We start from the raw sequence: 15,431 nt of genomic DNA on the forward strand, positions 1-15,431 counted from the left end.
AACCTCCCTCCTGACCCAGAAATACTTAGCAAGATTCATTAGGAAATTTCAACAATTTCTCTCTTCATTACCTCAAAAAGAATTTAACTATTTAACTTTTGAAAAAGTTATCTGCCATAAGAGCTAATACAGAAAATGCTATTGAGATCTGAAGGTGCACTGGATAGGTTCTAAGTGATTTACGTGAATTAACTTAATTAATCCTCCTAATAAAGCTACAGGGTAGGTACTACTATCACCGCCGCCCCCCATTTTACAGGTGAGAAACCTGAGGCACAGAATTAAGTAATTTTTCAAGGCCACAGCTAGTTAGTAGGAGATCCGGAGTTCACAGCCTTAAGTGCGATGGGAAAAGCCAAGATGATAAAAGAAAAGGCATTGGCCAGGCCTCCCACATGGAGTGGAGTGGTATTCTCAGACCTGTACATAACTTTAGATGCGTATGTTTATGGTCTATTCTGTGGATTCCTATTTACTTACCTATGATGTTTTCTGTTTTATAGGACAGGGATTATTACTGTCTGACTTTCTGTAGAGTTAATCATGTGTCATATGCAGATGAATACAGTTGGTAGAGACCACGAATCATGAATACATAAATGAATTATGAATGTATTATTATTTTTAGCTTCTCTCATACAGCTTCCTATGCATACTATAAATACAAAGTTAATAATAATCGTTCACATTTATCAAGCACTTACTATGTTCTTCCTGCTCTGGAAACACTCTGCCTTATCCCATGGAAGCCTCACAGCAGCATTTGAGAAGGGTGCATGCATTGTCCCATACCACACATTTGAAAAGGAAGGAAATACAGTCACATGTTCAACATCATACTTTTTTTTTTTTTTTTTGGTGGTACGCGGGCCTCTCACTGTTGTGGCCTCTCCCGTTGCGGAGCACAGGCTCCGGACACGCCGGCTCAGCCGCCATGGCTCACGGGCCCAGCCACTCCGTGGCATGTGGGATCCTCCCGGACCGGGGCACGAACCCGTGTCCTCTGCATCGGCAGGCGGACTCTCAACCACTGCGCCACCAGGGAAGCCCAACATCATACATTTAGAGTAAGTTGGAGCCAGGGTCTGAACCTGGCCCCAGAGTTTTAGGTCTCAAACACAGGGATGGGAGAAAGATAAGTTCTGGCAAAATGATGATTGTACCTGGGATTCAGAGAGCAGAGCAGCTCACGCTGCCCAAAGAAATTGAGGAAAGTTTTGTAAAGTGGTTACACTTGAGTTGGGTGACAATGGCATCATTGGAATTTTCTGGGCAAAAATAAAGTTGGAGGAGAGCACTCTAGGCAGAGAGAAAACAAGAGGTTATAAAGGACAGGCATCTCCAGGGAAGTGAGGAAATCTGAATTTGGCAGGAACACTTAACTTCAGGGAAAGTGGCTGAAGGTGATGCTAGAGAGGATCTGAAACAAGGTTGTGAAAGATTTCTGTGCCCAGAGAAAGAATTGGAGTTTTATTTTTTTATAGGCATTGAAGAGTCAAGAAAAATGTCCAGGCAAGGGATGGTGTGCAGTGTGAGGATGGGCCTTGATGTGCAGAGGCATGTGGATGGGGGAGGCTGAGGAGTCAGGCTCACCCGTGTGGTGGTGAAGAGCAGTACCATGGACAGTGTCAGCGCCAGACTCCTGCAGGAGGGGCTGATTCAGGACTGCCACTAGCCCGCAGTGTCTTCCCAAGAGTTTAGCCCCAAGTCAGGGCACATGCTTGACCCGGCAAGCGGAACAGAGGCTCAGTCTTAGCCTCCACGTGGCCCCTTGGTTTGGTAGCTGGTGCGTGCACTGCAGATCCTGCACTCCTTTGGTATGTCTGATCTGAAGCTTCCCCTGATCACATGGGTGGAGAGATGGGGTACGGGAGCTAAGGGTGGGGGTATGTGCATGGCCCCGCCGTCCCTCTGGCAAAGGAAAGCCATGGAGTATGATGGGTAAGAGCAGGGGTTTTGATGAACTGACAAACATGACTTTGTGACCCTGGGCAAGTAATTTTATTTCTCTAAGCCTCAAGCTCCTCATATGTTAAATGGAGACAAAAGTACCTACTGCATTGGGTTGTTGTGAGTTAAATGAGATCATGCCTGCAAAGCACTTAACTCGGTAAGCACATAGTATACACTCAATACATGTTAGCTATTAATATTTCTACCGCTACCAGTACTGAATGAGATAGCCCTTCTAAGCCCAGAAAAAGTGTATCAGCTGTGCACACGTTCACATTAGCTGTCCCCACTCCCCTAACTCCTGCTGCCCTGAACCTCCTTGGGAGGAAGACAGGCATCCAGAAACAGACAGCAGCGATGGGAACTGGATAAATCCCAGTGTTACAGAGGTCGGCTCTGTCTACTAACCTCATCATAGCATCAGGCGATGCTTGTTCAAGGGGCAGGGCCACTGGAGGAAGCCCCAGGAACAGGGTTCATGTGGGAAGCAGGCATTCCCGGCCCCAGCCCTCCACCTCCACTCAGCCTCATTTCTTTCTGTACCCATTTCCCCTGACCTCAGCCTGCTCTTCCTTTCCCGTTGCATCCCACCACCCACACCCTCTGCCGCTGCTCCTCCCGTTCTCTTCCCCGTGCAAGGGAAGGGTTTTTTGTTTGGGGTTTTTTTGCCCAGAGCTTTTTTTTTTTTTTTTTGCAGTACACGGGCCTCTCACTGTTGTGGCCTCTCCCGTTGCGGAGCACAGGCTCCAGACGCGCAGGCTCAGCGGCCATAGCTCAGGGGCCCAGCCTCTCTGCGGCATGTGGGATCTTCCCGGACCAGGACTCGAACGAACCCGCATCCCCTGGATCGGCAGGCGGACTCTCAACCACTGCGCCACCAGGAAAGCCCTTGCCCAGAGCCTTTGCCCCTTTTCTCTGGACGTCTCCGAACAGTGGCCGATGTGAGGGGACATTTGGGCACAGAAATATGCAGCCCAGATGTCCTTATCAGCTGGGCCAGGTGGGGCTGAGTTTTCTGGGGAGCAGCAATGCCCTGAGTTGCTGGGCAGTGGGGACAGAGAGCAAAAGGGGTGAGGAGTAGTTGGAGGAACTGTGGTCCCAGGTCTGCCTACAGAGGGAGCAAGCTGGGGGTGAAGGGTGAGGCTGCTGCCAGTGGGGAATGGCGAGTGATCCCCAAGAGCTGTGTTGGTGGCCTGAGCACAGGTCAGGTTAACAGGATGCTAGAAGAAAGGGCACGAGGGGCAGCAATTGTGGAGGCTGCTGGTTAGGCAGAGCTAGGTGGCTACTCAGAGGTTTCCTCCTCAGAGAGGCCTTTCCTGACAGCTCTATCTAAAATAATACCCTCCACCAGCACCCTCGGCTGCCATTCTCTATTTCCTTACCTTGCTTTATTTTTCTTTGTAGCCTTGAGCAATACCTGAAGTTAACTATTATTTATTGTCGTCAGTGTACTGTTCTTCTCCAGTAGACTTTGTCTCATCTGTTGCTCTATTTTTAGCACCTAGAACAATGCCTGGTACACAGTAGGTCCTCAATAACTATTTGCTGAATGTCAGACTGAGTGATCGCCATCATCATTATTCGGAGAAGACTCTACTCCCTTACGTATGGCTGAGTACTCAGAGTCCCTGCCACGTGCTAGGGAGCAGCCAGTCACCCTCTGGTCCAGCAGAGCGCCACAGTGTTGCCCTTCTTTTTGGGGGCTACTCACAAGCCTCGGATTTGAAGTGACATTGCCAAGATCCTCTCCTGAGATCCCGTGGGCTGTGTACCTGGGAAGGGATGTTGCCCTTTGTCCACGTCTGCCCTACATCCAACTCCAAGGGCAAGGGACTTAGTCTAGAGAGGGGAGTTAATAGGCTCCTCCAAGGTGTCAGAGGGAGGACTGTGTTGGTCAGTTGGAAGTTGGGCTCATAAACCAGAAAAGGGAGGCTAGAAGTTGACTTCGTTTCCTTGGCGAAGGAGCAGGGCCGATTTCTCTGCCCTACAACAGAGAAGTGCTATTAGGACGCGGAGTAGCTACCTCACCACACTCCTTGAGGTGGGAAGGGAGACCTGCAAACACTCAGTCCAAAGGTAGTGTGTGTGCAGGCCAAGCAACTAACCACTGCTGCAGGGACCACAACTTGGTCCAGATACAAGGCCAAAGAAGCCACCATTATTTTTCATGTCCTAGGAAGTGCTCTCCTCAGCTGAAGAAGAGAATGAAGTCTCCCTGATCAGGTATCTGTGAACCTGACTACAAGAAAAAGTGAAAAATTCTCAGAATCCCAGATATTTTATAGCTATAAAACCAAGCATCCACACAGTTGCGTTTTTTACTTTGCAACCAGAGATGTGGTGTGATATGGACTCACAGTTGATAATATTCTCTCTATGTGTGTGTACATATACACATATAGATAGTCTTTAAGTTATTCGTGTCTTCTGCTTATAGACAGAGTACTCCACATTTTTATATTAAGTATAGGCTTTTGTAGATAACATTCTTCATATCTCCAGGTTGGTCCAGGGTTTAGTTGTCTTTTCTTTTTTTTTTTTTTTTTTTTTTTTTTTTTTTTTTTTTTTTTTTTTTTGTGGTATGCGGGCCTCTCACTGTTGTGGCCTCTCCCGTTGCGGAGCACAGGCTCCGGATGGCAGGCTCAGTGGCCATGGCTCACGGGCCCAGCCGCTCCACGGCATGTGGGATCCTCCCGGACCGGGGCACGAACCCGCGTCCCCTGCATCGGCAGGCGGACTCTCAACCACTGCGCCACCAGGGAAGCCCCTAGTTGTCTTTTCTTGCTTGCAGATGTCATGTCCTAAATCTATGTCCTGATGAGATGTCCGAGTGCTATAGTACAATAGTGAAATGCACCTTGTTCTTAATAAGTGCCATGAGGACTTAGAGTCATCATCTTGGAGTCTTCTCATTTTCACTAAGTAGCCATGGGACTTAGTGCAGGGCATATAAACTCTTTGGACCCCAGTTTCCCAACTCTAATTTGAAGAGATTGGGTTAGTTACTGAATTTGCTTTTAAAGCAAAAGAATCTATGATTCAAGCAATGTTTTTATATAAACACTGATAATCTCTTTTCTTCATTGAGAGAAACATGATTTCTGTCACCATCATATGTGGGGCATCTATTTATAGACTGATCAGCGTCCAACTTTAGGGAGAGCATCAAATATCTCAGTACATGTCAAGATTTGGTTTTGTTTTTGTTGTTTTCTAATTTTAGCTCCTTTCTGAGGAATTGAGTCCATTAAGATGTTTCTTGCTCAGCCAGTATGTTCATTATTTTTAGACAGTATGCTTAAAATAAAGGAGATGACTTTATTTGATACCTTTATTTATATGCAAAACAGCGCACCATTCATGAGATATGAAAAACTCGTCAGATAGAAACCAGATTATATCTATTTTCACTACAAAATATTGCATTATATAAAGCAACAGAGACACAAAAAAACCCTGAAAAAGACTAAATTCTTTGGATAGCAGATGTGGTTTTTTTTTTTTCCCTTGTCTCTAAAATACACTCCTTGTTTTAAGAGTTTCACAGCTGAGAACATGAAACATTTTCAGGTTATAGACTTTTCTTTTTGGTTGTCACAGAGGAAAGTAGTTCTGAATTCTTTTTTTTTTTTTTTTTAGGAAAATAACTTAATTTCCTAAAATCATCCCACACACAAACATCACACACACACACAAAGAAGCTACTCTCCTTATAAACGGTTTGCAAAGTACTTTTCAGACATAACTACAGATAAGGATAACAACACTTACTTTTTTTAAAAAACTATAACAGTGAAGTGCTAGTGTTGCTGATCTCACAACAAAAGAACCTTTCAGGAACAAACATCTTAATATATAAAATATGCTTAGAAACAGGGAGATGTGGGAAATTTGTTATACAAGTGCAATATAATTAGAGCAAAAAGAAAGACCACAGTATAATCTCAACAAACATGTAAAAAGTTAGACATAATTATTCCACAGGAGAAAGTGTAAACACTTGACTATAAATAAATTGGCACAGAGTGTCCAAAGTAAAATTATCACCACTCTGAAAAATAAGTGTCTTGAAAAAAATACTCGTTCTAACATAAATAAAAATAGGTTGTCTTTTCTAACTGCACCTATGGGTCCACATGTTTAAGGTCACAAATAGATGCTTTTGGATATATAAAGGGGCACTTCGCCTGAAAAAGCAATCAGATATTAAATTTTCCATTTAAATATGGATATTCCTGTCTACATTAGCATCAGACCTTGGGGTTTAAAAATCTCACCAAACTCAAATCTTCCCACAATATCTGTTTGTTCTCAATGTATCTTTTTAACCTTACCATATGTTCTAGGCTTGTCTGTTTTACTTGGATTCTAATATAATCTTTCTTTTCACAACGGATCAGAAAGTTTCCTGTTCCACCTTTCTGTGTCTTGAATCTCTGCCCTGGAGGAGATTCCCTCCCCTCCCCTCATGATGTTTGGTGATTTGTCAGTTAGAAAAAATCCAGATAGTCTAAAGTTAGAAGCCCAGACTCTGAGCTTCTGCCCTCATTCTTTCAAAACATGAAGATCTGTGGGAGATGAATGTAGGAGAACTCAGTCTCCAGTGAGCTAAAGCAACAACCCCTAAAGGGATCCTAACACGTGGAGGGGAGGCCTGGAGGCCACTCATCTCGATGCCTCCAGGAGGTTCGCCTTGCCTGGAAAATGCTCCCTACAAGCCCCAGGGCTCGCCAGACAACCCCACCCTTCTGGAGTCGGAAACCTTCCAGAGTCGCCCTGCCGACCGGAGAGAACACGGTGCGAGCCTCCTACCCGGTCCAAGGTCGTGGCGGCGGCCGTCCCGCTGCGCCACCGCTTCCTCCTCCATCGCCGCGGCGGCCGCCCGGGTTGGCCGCGTTTCACCCACTCCCGGCCAGGCGGCCCCGCGCCGCGACCCCGGCCCTACACATCCAGGACGTGGTTGAGATAGGAGATGTAGCAGATGGCCAGGCGCAGGATCTCGATCTTGGACAGCTTCTTGTCCGGGGGCAGCGTGGGCAGCAGTTTGCGGAGCTCGGCGAAGGCCAGGTTGAAGGCCTCCACGCGGATGCGCTCGCGGGTGGCGTGGGCCGAGCGGTACTTGGCCGTGGCTCGCCGGCGGCGGCGCTTCTCCTCGCGGCTCAGCTGCTGCGGGTGCGGGTAGAGCGCGGCCCGGCTGCCGCCCTTGCCGTCGCCTTCGGCCTCCTCCACCGGCTCCAGGTCCGACACGCTGCCCAGCACCTTGGCGTCCGCGCCACCCAGCGACTCCGGGTCCGAGGGCGCCGAACTGGGGTGGTCCGAGTCGGCGGCTTGGTCTGGACTCAGCATCATTTTGGAAACTGAGGGGGAGTCAGAAAAGCGATCAATAAAAGGAATGGGGGTCTTCTTTGGATAGGAGCGAGAGCGGGCGAGGGCCTAGCCTGCCGGGCCTCCGCGCGGCCCGGGCCGCCTCCCCAAGGCAGGACGGCGAGCTCCGAGGAGCGGACCCCGCGGGGTGGGAGCGCGCCGAGGCAGGCAGGCCCGAGAGCCGAGCCCTGCGCCACCGCCCGGCTCAGGAGCCAGCGAGGCCTCTCCTTGGCCCAGGCCGCATCCTGGACCTGACACCGAGGCCTGCAGGAGACCCACACCGGCCTGCGGGCCTGCTCCGGGGAACGACCTCAGGCCTGCGAGGCCGCTCCTGGGTTTTGTGCTTCCTTCGGCTAAATACAACTCGGCCATTCCGCCTCCCTTACTTCTTCTCCGACCCTGACAAACGAATGAATCCGAACGACGAATCCATCTGGGGTTTGCGGGGGGGCGGGGAGACGCGGAGCGCGCTTCCCGCCCCGAGGGCCTGGGGCGAAGCAGCCGGAGAACTGGGTGCCCGCGGGCTGCGCGCGGCTCTGGGGCGCGGGGCGGCCGGGACTCCAGAGGAACCCAGCCCCGAGCGCGGACGGAGAGCAGGCGTCCCGGAGCGGGAAGGCTTCCCCGTACCCCTCGCGCTTCTCCGAAATAATAGATGACTAAACAAACGTGGAGGCTCCTTTCAACAGCAAATGGACTCTCATGCCCTCGCAGGCTCCCGAAGCACCATCTGTCACGCAGACAGCCACACACATCGGGGACCTAGGGACACGGCGACGTGGGATAAGACAATGCTCCCGCAGTCTGCCGACCACCTCCCGGGAATAGGTCGGCGGCCGGGTGGCTGCGGAAGGAGAGGCTGGGGAGGGAAGGGAAGGGCCGGGGAAAGGCGGGCGCCGCGCCTGCTGCCCCGGCCCGAGCTGCATCCCCGCCCGCAAAGTTTGGTGCTCTGGGGCCCGGAGTCGGGAGCCCTCAGCTGTCCCCGGGCGGCCTGGCCGAGGCCGAGCTAGCCCGTCCTCAGCCTTTCTCTAAGGATGCGATCCTAGAAAGGCCTCCTTGCCCGGCTCCTCCCGGACGCCTGGAGGACCAGCCCCGATCGCGCCCATCCGGGGAGGGGGCCGCTCCCAGCCGTGGGGCTTCGAGGAAATTCGGGCTTCGAGAAAGGGTCCGGCAGGCGGGGAGGCACCTGCGGGGGCTAAGCGCACCGATCGCGGGCACCGGGAGGGAGGACCAGGCTGCGAGCCCCGGGCCCTAGTGTGCCGCTGGAGGGATGCTCGCTGGAAGAGAGATCGAGTCGGCGACGTGCGGCAGCGTTTGCTCCTAGACAAAAGCGGGGGCTGTGCTCTCCGCTCCCAGCACCGCACTTGCTTAGGAGCGAATTTGGCTCCAAGGCAGCTTTCATTTCCCTGTGAGGAAAACAAGTCCTCTAAGGCAAAATAAAAACAAACGCTCCAAGTGAAATACATGTGACTCCCTGTGGGCTTTTCACGGATACGTTTATAAGTAGAACAACTTGCAGCTACACCTTCGCCTTGAAAGGGTATAAATAAATAGGCGAGTAATGGAAAATCACAATAAATCACAACATAGTTGTAGTTCGGATAAAAAGTTCCCGGCTTGCCCTCGAAGCATGATAAATTCTTCTCCAGATATCTTTTTAAAATATTCGTAAATAGCATGTCGTGTATGCATTTTGGTTTTTTCAGCCATTCACTGAAACACATCTATAAATGCGATATGAATCATCTAACTTAGTTCCAAGCTGGAAAAAAATCATTTAAAGGAGGCTTACCTTGTAAAAGCCTTTTCGATAATCTTTTCTCCAATCTTTTAGAGTTAAAATCCCAGGGAATAGCAGGGAGAAATTCCGAAATATATTAGAAGCAGCAAATATTTATTACATTCAAAAATGAAAAAGCAGCTGTCATCTCGCTGGTGTCCACAGCGAGGGACGATAATATCTCAGGATGTGGACGATATGAATGATTGTTCACTTAGTTGATAGATCAAAAACGGCTTTTCCTTTTAATTGTTCTCAAACATTTCGGGAAATTCGTTGTTGATTTTTTTTAAAACGATGTGTTGAAAAGTCTCGTGTCTCTTTTCCTCTTCTAGGTCTCTATAAATAACAAAAGAGATGCAGAGATAAACACAATCACATCAAAGGGCTGATTCTTCCACTTTCTAATAGCGGAAGAATCAATAAGAAAGATGGTTAAGATAAGATTCCGCTCCTGTAGAACGCCTTTCCTTCCCTTAATACGACTGAGCAGAAACTGGGAAGTGCAAGGCAGAGATGCAATCTTGCTCAGAAGTAATTTTTTTTTTTTTTTTTGAGATAAGGCTTTGTTCAGCTGATGTCTCCCCGGTTCTCAGGAACACAATACTGTAACTCGGGGCTTAGCTTGCCTCTTCCTCTTCCCTCATTTACTTGTATGTTGTATAAACAGACACATATTTCCAGTTTCAAAGTCTTTCAAGGCTTGGTTACATCTCCCACCCCCACCCCCTCCTTTCTTTACCTTGTAGCAAAATATATATAGTCAGTGGCTTGGAGATGTTTGGAGAAAGGTTGGTGAAAAGTGAACGTCTCCCGGAGTAACAGTGACAGGGAAGCGGAGAAAGACGCGAGAGGGTGGGAGAGCCAGAGCAAAGAGGCAGAGATGAGTGTGTGGCTTCTTGGCTCTCCTGGTACCAATTGATTCAGCCTGGAGATGGTGGAAGAGATAAAGGCTTAAGAAGGGGGATGGAATTTTTTTCCCTAAATTGATATTTAATGGGAAATCCTATTGGACAGAAACCTGGACATGAGTCACTTAATTGGACTTGACATCTGTCACAGTGTGGGAGTTTTCACAGCCCAAATATTTTAGCAGATCAGATTCCCACTGAATCTGTGCCATAAAATATAACAGTTGAAAGCAGTCCATGATAGAAACCTTAGCCTCTAATCAGAAGCTCTAGCCATAATCAGGTTATTTCTCTTTTTCAGATTATTGATGCAATATTTAAGTGCAAATAAACAACATATTGACTATGGAAAAATTCTCCTGGCACATTATAAAACCAATATCTTCCCTTAAAGTTTAGGATAATGCTTGTGTCCAGAACATGGAAATATATACTATGTATGGTGCTACAATAAATATATTCAGATATGCAACAGCTAACATTTATTTGTAATCATTTACATTTTAAAAGACACTTCAACAAGGCTTGATTAAGCATATTCATATTTTTGAGAGATATCCTGCCACTGGACTAATTTTCCCATATATGATAAGAACCTTTCAATAGATTAAGTCATTGCTGAAATTGAGAACAGAATCCAGGTATTGTAATTTCAAGGATCAATATATGAGACCATTCTACCTTTCTGAATATGTTTGTTTTTCTCTTCCCCCACTCATTCATTAAACTTAAAATATGGCATGCTACATGTGTTGATTATTGCAGTTCATTCTTGCTTATCTTATCATGCAAATATTTAGCTGTGTGGCAGTGCATTGGGCCAGGACATAAACACTCACAAATCATCAGTGTATTCCAGCACATAATACCTTTGCCTTACATGACCCCACAGCCCTGAATTTATATGCCTTATGACAAAAGGGAAAATCTAGTTCAACTATTGGGCCACTTTATAGAGATACTGTTAGTCACCATCAATTGCATATTATTTGTAATCATTTTAGCTTTTTTGATTGTGCAAGTTTAAAAGAAATAAAGAGTATTGCAGCCTTACCCCCCAACCTCCCCAGTCCCTGAGGTAGCACTTGTGGAGAGAAAAGTCCTCGCTTTCCCTCCTTGATCAATTTTGCCTTAAAAATGGGTTTTATCATCAGGGGAGGGGGTTGACCAGCTCGCCCCTAGGAGTGACACTCTGGTTTCCTCATGGCTGTCACCATTCCTGTTTGCCTTTGCACGCATTTGTCATCCTGTGGGAGAGTCCTGGACCAGAATGGGGGAGAGCACGGAGTGCCTCCACAGATAATGGGCACCAGCATTTTCCAGCCTTGCCTCTGTCCAGTCCTGGCACAGAAGTATATTTACATATCCCAGGATATTTAAGTGAAGGCAGAAGCCAGCCACATTTGGATGGCAAGGGAAACAGGTGAGTGTATGAACTCCCAAGATAGTGAAGATGAAGGGAGAGGGGAGGTTTTCCCAGTCTGGCTAGGAGCAGTCAACGCTAAGCATTCACACATAGCCAGAAGCATACAAACAGATATACACCCACAGGTACTTGTACTCTTCACCCCCAATTACACAAGATGGTGGGCTCTGTTAGACCACTACACATTCAGACCGACAGATTGAAAACCTGGTGGGTCTAATCACCATAGCTCATGAGGCAACTGGTAGAGTGGCAAGCAACTGGTTACCCCGGTGTTAGGGGGAGGAAGGAGAAATGGGGAGACCATCCAGGGCAGGGCAGATTCCGCTATGGCGTGTGTGAATCCAAGCACACTTTCTTTTAGGTTCAGGCTTTCTGCTTTCACACTTAACAGCCTGCATGTGCATAAATTAACCCATGAGTAAGACCATGTAAACAGGTACACACTCAGATCCACCTAGACACATGGTCATGGTCACAAACATGGGTTCACACTCGCACACACGCATTCTTTCTTCCAGGAAAGGCCCCACCCTTGCCTTTTCTAAGACCTCCCCAGCACAGATGGTCCCTCCTTCTGTGCTCCATAAGCACTCTTTTCATATCTCCCTTAGAGACTACATTGTGTGCTGTGATTCTTGGTTTCCATATCTTGGTCTCCCACTAGGCTGTGATGCTTCTGGGGAGGACTGTGGCTCGTATCGCTAGCACCCCTGTCCGAGTTTGACATGTTATAAGGACTCAGTACATTTATGGTAAATGACTCCCTGGGTACAGAGGCACCCAGGCTGTTTGTAACACAGAAACACTTCCTCCAAAGGACACCCATGGTTTCAGTTGTACCAGTTTTCTCTCCTATAGTAGTGAGGATAATAATCCTGCCCCACTCACTTCACAGGCTGGTTATGAATCTCAATGTATATGAAAGTATTTTATAAAATACTAAGCACCAGGCAAATAAAGAGATTATGAACTATTACCCCTAATAGTAAATAACATTATTAAATCAGTGGGGAAGTAGAAAAAGCCAGACTTCCTGACTCTATCATATGCCAGCTGTGTGAACTTAAGTGAGTTACTTAACTTTTCTGGACCTCAGTTTTCTATCTGTAAAATGGGAATAACAAAAGTATGTTATGTTATATATTTTTCCAAAGATGAGCAAGATAATCCGTGTAAAGTGCTTAAACAAATGCCTAGTTTATTTAGTCTTTAGTCTATATGTATATATATTTATGTATAATATATTTAAATATATAATATTTAGTCATGCCAAATAAGTGTGGGTTATTAATATTGTTAATAACAGATTCTTATTATTCAATATAAATATATATAAATAAATACATAATGAGAACAGGAAATGTAAATGAAATTACACAAAATATACACATATCCAGTATGTGTGTGTGTGTAACTGAGTGTGTATGTATATAAATAGATAGATAGATATGTATATATCTGGCAAGTAGCCTAGAGTGAGCACTTTCCATATGTCAAACATAGGTCAAGGGACTTCACACATATTAACTCATTTATCTTCACCACAAAGCCATGAGGTAGGCCCTGTTGCATACAAGGAAACTGGGACACAGAGAAGTAGCCTATTCAAGGTCACATGGTTAATAAATTATAAGGCCAAGGTTCAGACTCAGGTGGTCCAAATTCAGAAACTGCAACCACTACGCACTACTGCTTCTATGGTCATGGTTTTCTACGCAAATATACTCAGGCAGAAGAATTACTCGCCAAATGAAATGCATATTTTGAGGGAGAAGTATATATACACACAAAACATATATAAATTACCACATTTTTCATTCAGAGGTGGTCAGAGAGTCACAGTAAGTTTTGAATACTTCCTGTGAGTCTTGTATTGTGCCAGGCACTGTCGGACTACAGAGGCTTTATAATCATTTGTTAATTCAACTAGACAGCTATTTCCAATCTATTTTCTTAAATTTTGCACTCCATCATACATATCCAGTGTATGTATGTTCATTATTAACAAACTTTATACATGTACGATTGTAGTAGCATATTCTGTAATTATAAAGCATACGCAAAAAGACATTTTAAGAGGGCGATAAACATAAAATTAGCAGTATTTATAAAATAATTTTATTTATTATCATACAAAAACCTCTTAGCAGCACAAGATATTGTTGGTAATATATAGTTTTTTAAAGAGCAATAAGCTTTACTTTACTACAGTTATTGGTTAATCCTTTGAGATAACATGATTTGATGGTCTGGTTTTAAGCTCAATTTATTTATTAATGGTTAATATGGCAGAAAAAGATGTAATACAAAGATTCAAAGATCCAGGGCTTCCCTGGTGGCGCAGTGGTTGAGAGTCCGCCTGCCGATGCAGGGGACACAGGTTCGTGCCCCGGTCCAGGAAGATCCCACGTGCCGCAGAGCCGCTGGGCCCGTGAGCCGTGGCCACTGAGCCTGCGCGTCCGGAGCCTGTGCTCCGCAACGGGAGAGGCCACAACAGTGAGAGGCCCGCGTACCGCAAAAAAAAAAAAAATCCAAATAGCAGATCATCATTGATTGTACTAAATTATGATTCTCATTTTTCTATCTTATCTATCAAATATGCCAAATATTTTTGAAATTTGGTTAGCAATTTTCTTTTAATGTGAATTATTCTTTTTAACAAATGGGTTCAAAGCCCTGACACTCTTTATTTGGAAAAAGTTTTTAACAGTTTGGAAATTTCTATTTCCGAGTGTTTTAAGTGTTCAGATACAAGAGATTTTAATATGTGGCATATTTCCATTATTTCAGTGGCAAAAAATGACATAACGATAGGAAAATGTCCAAATATTTCTTTTCAAAATGCATTCTCCACAGCACAAACTTCTTTTTTTTTTAAGTTATCATTTAACTCCTTTAAAAATATATATTTTACTTAAAGAGACACATTGAGCGTGAGTTTATTTTTAATCTGCTGGTAGCATGCTATTACAGCCCTTTATTATCAAAAAAAAATAAATTTGGAACGTTAATCTTTCTCTTTAATATTGATTGATTGATTGATTGATTGACTGCCTGGGTCTTAGTTACAGCATGCGGGATCTTTCGTTGCCGGGCACGGGCTTCTCTCTAGTTGCCATGAGCTGGCTCCAGAGCACGCGGCTCTGTAGTTGCGGCGTGCAGGTCTCTAGCTGGTGCTAGCCAGCATACCACCTTGTGGGGCAGCAGAATATATGCTCTCTTCTAGTTTTCTATATTGCAAAGATTCACCCATACTTCAAAGGACTCATATTTCTAAAACTAACTACAATGGCTACATCCTGTACCCTTCTGTTCCAACCTCCTTATGGAAAATTCTTGCAGTGGAATTATTTAGTGAATCAATTTTGTTTGTGATAGAATCTTTGGCCCCAGACCCTATATTTATTTGAATTAAAGCAGCCATTTTCTCAGTGGTTACACCTCCACAGTTTTTCCATAAATCATTTTTTTATTAAAGATCATTTCAGTTGTAAGTGTATCTTCTCCCATACACTTTACCTTTAATGCCCTCTTAAAAAGAGAAGTTTTTCATGTATTTCATTATTGAAACAGAATCTGTAAAGTACCATGAGCTGAAACATGTTAGAAATAGCTGCTGTTCTTTCATCCAACTAAATAGCAAACTTCCAACACCATATAAATTGGTCTAATACTTGTTTCTTCACATCTTCAGCAATGTTTCTCAAGCATCTGTCAGTGGGATTTGCTGACAGGGGAATGCACTTTAGTTTGTCACCTTATTGGTTTTGCCATTTCCAGCAGAGTGTTTGGCTTTCGCTATAAAGTAAGAAACCTCAAAAGAGGCTTCTAAGCATTTATCATTATATTTAGTGAAATGTTCATAAATACTAGACCTTGGGCTTCCCTGGTGGCACAGCGGTTGAGAGTCCACCTGCCGATGCAGGGCACATGGGTTCATGCCCCGGTCGGGGAAGATCCCACATGCCGCGGAGCGGCTGGGCCCATGAGCCATGGC

General features: G+C 45.5%; 1 protein-coding gene across 1 annotated transcript; it reads right to left on the reverse strand.

Moving 5' to 3' along the window:
• Nucleotides 1–4,779: 4,779 nt before the first annotated feature.
• On the reverse strand, nt 4,780–10,739 carry NHLH2 (nescient helix-loop-helix 2). Its single transcript, XM_027091004.1, has one exon. The coding sequence runs from the start codon at nt 7,300–7,302 to the stop codon at nt 6,895–6,897; it is 408 nt and encodes a 135-aa protein (XP_026946805.1). The 5' UTR covers nt 7,303–10,739; the 3' UTR covers nt 4,780–6,894.
• Nucleotides 10,740–15,431: the final 4,692 nt, after the last annotated feature.

This window comes from Aethalodelphis obliquidens, unplaced genomic scaffold (genome assembly GCF_003676395.1).
Source record: "Aethalodelphis obliquidens isolate GAN/ISIS:26980383/991018 unplaced genomic scaffold, ASM367639v1 scaffold70, whole genome shotgun sequence".
NCBI classification, from domain to species: Eukaryota; Metazoa; Chordata; class Mammalia; order Artiodactyla; family Delphinidae; genus Aethalodelphis; species Aethalodelphis obliquidens.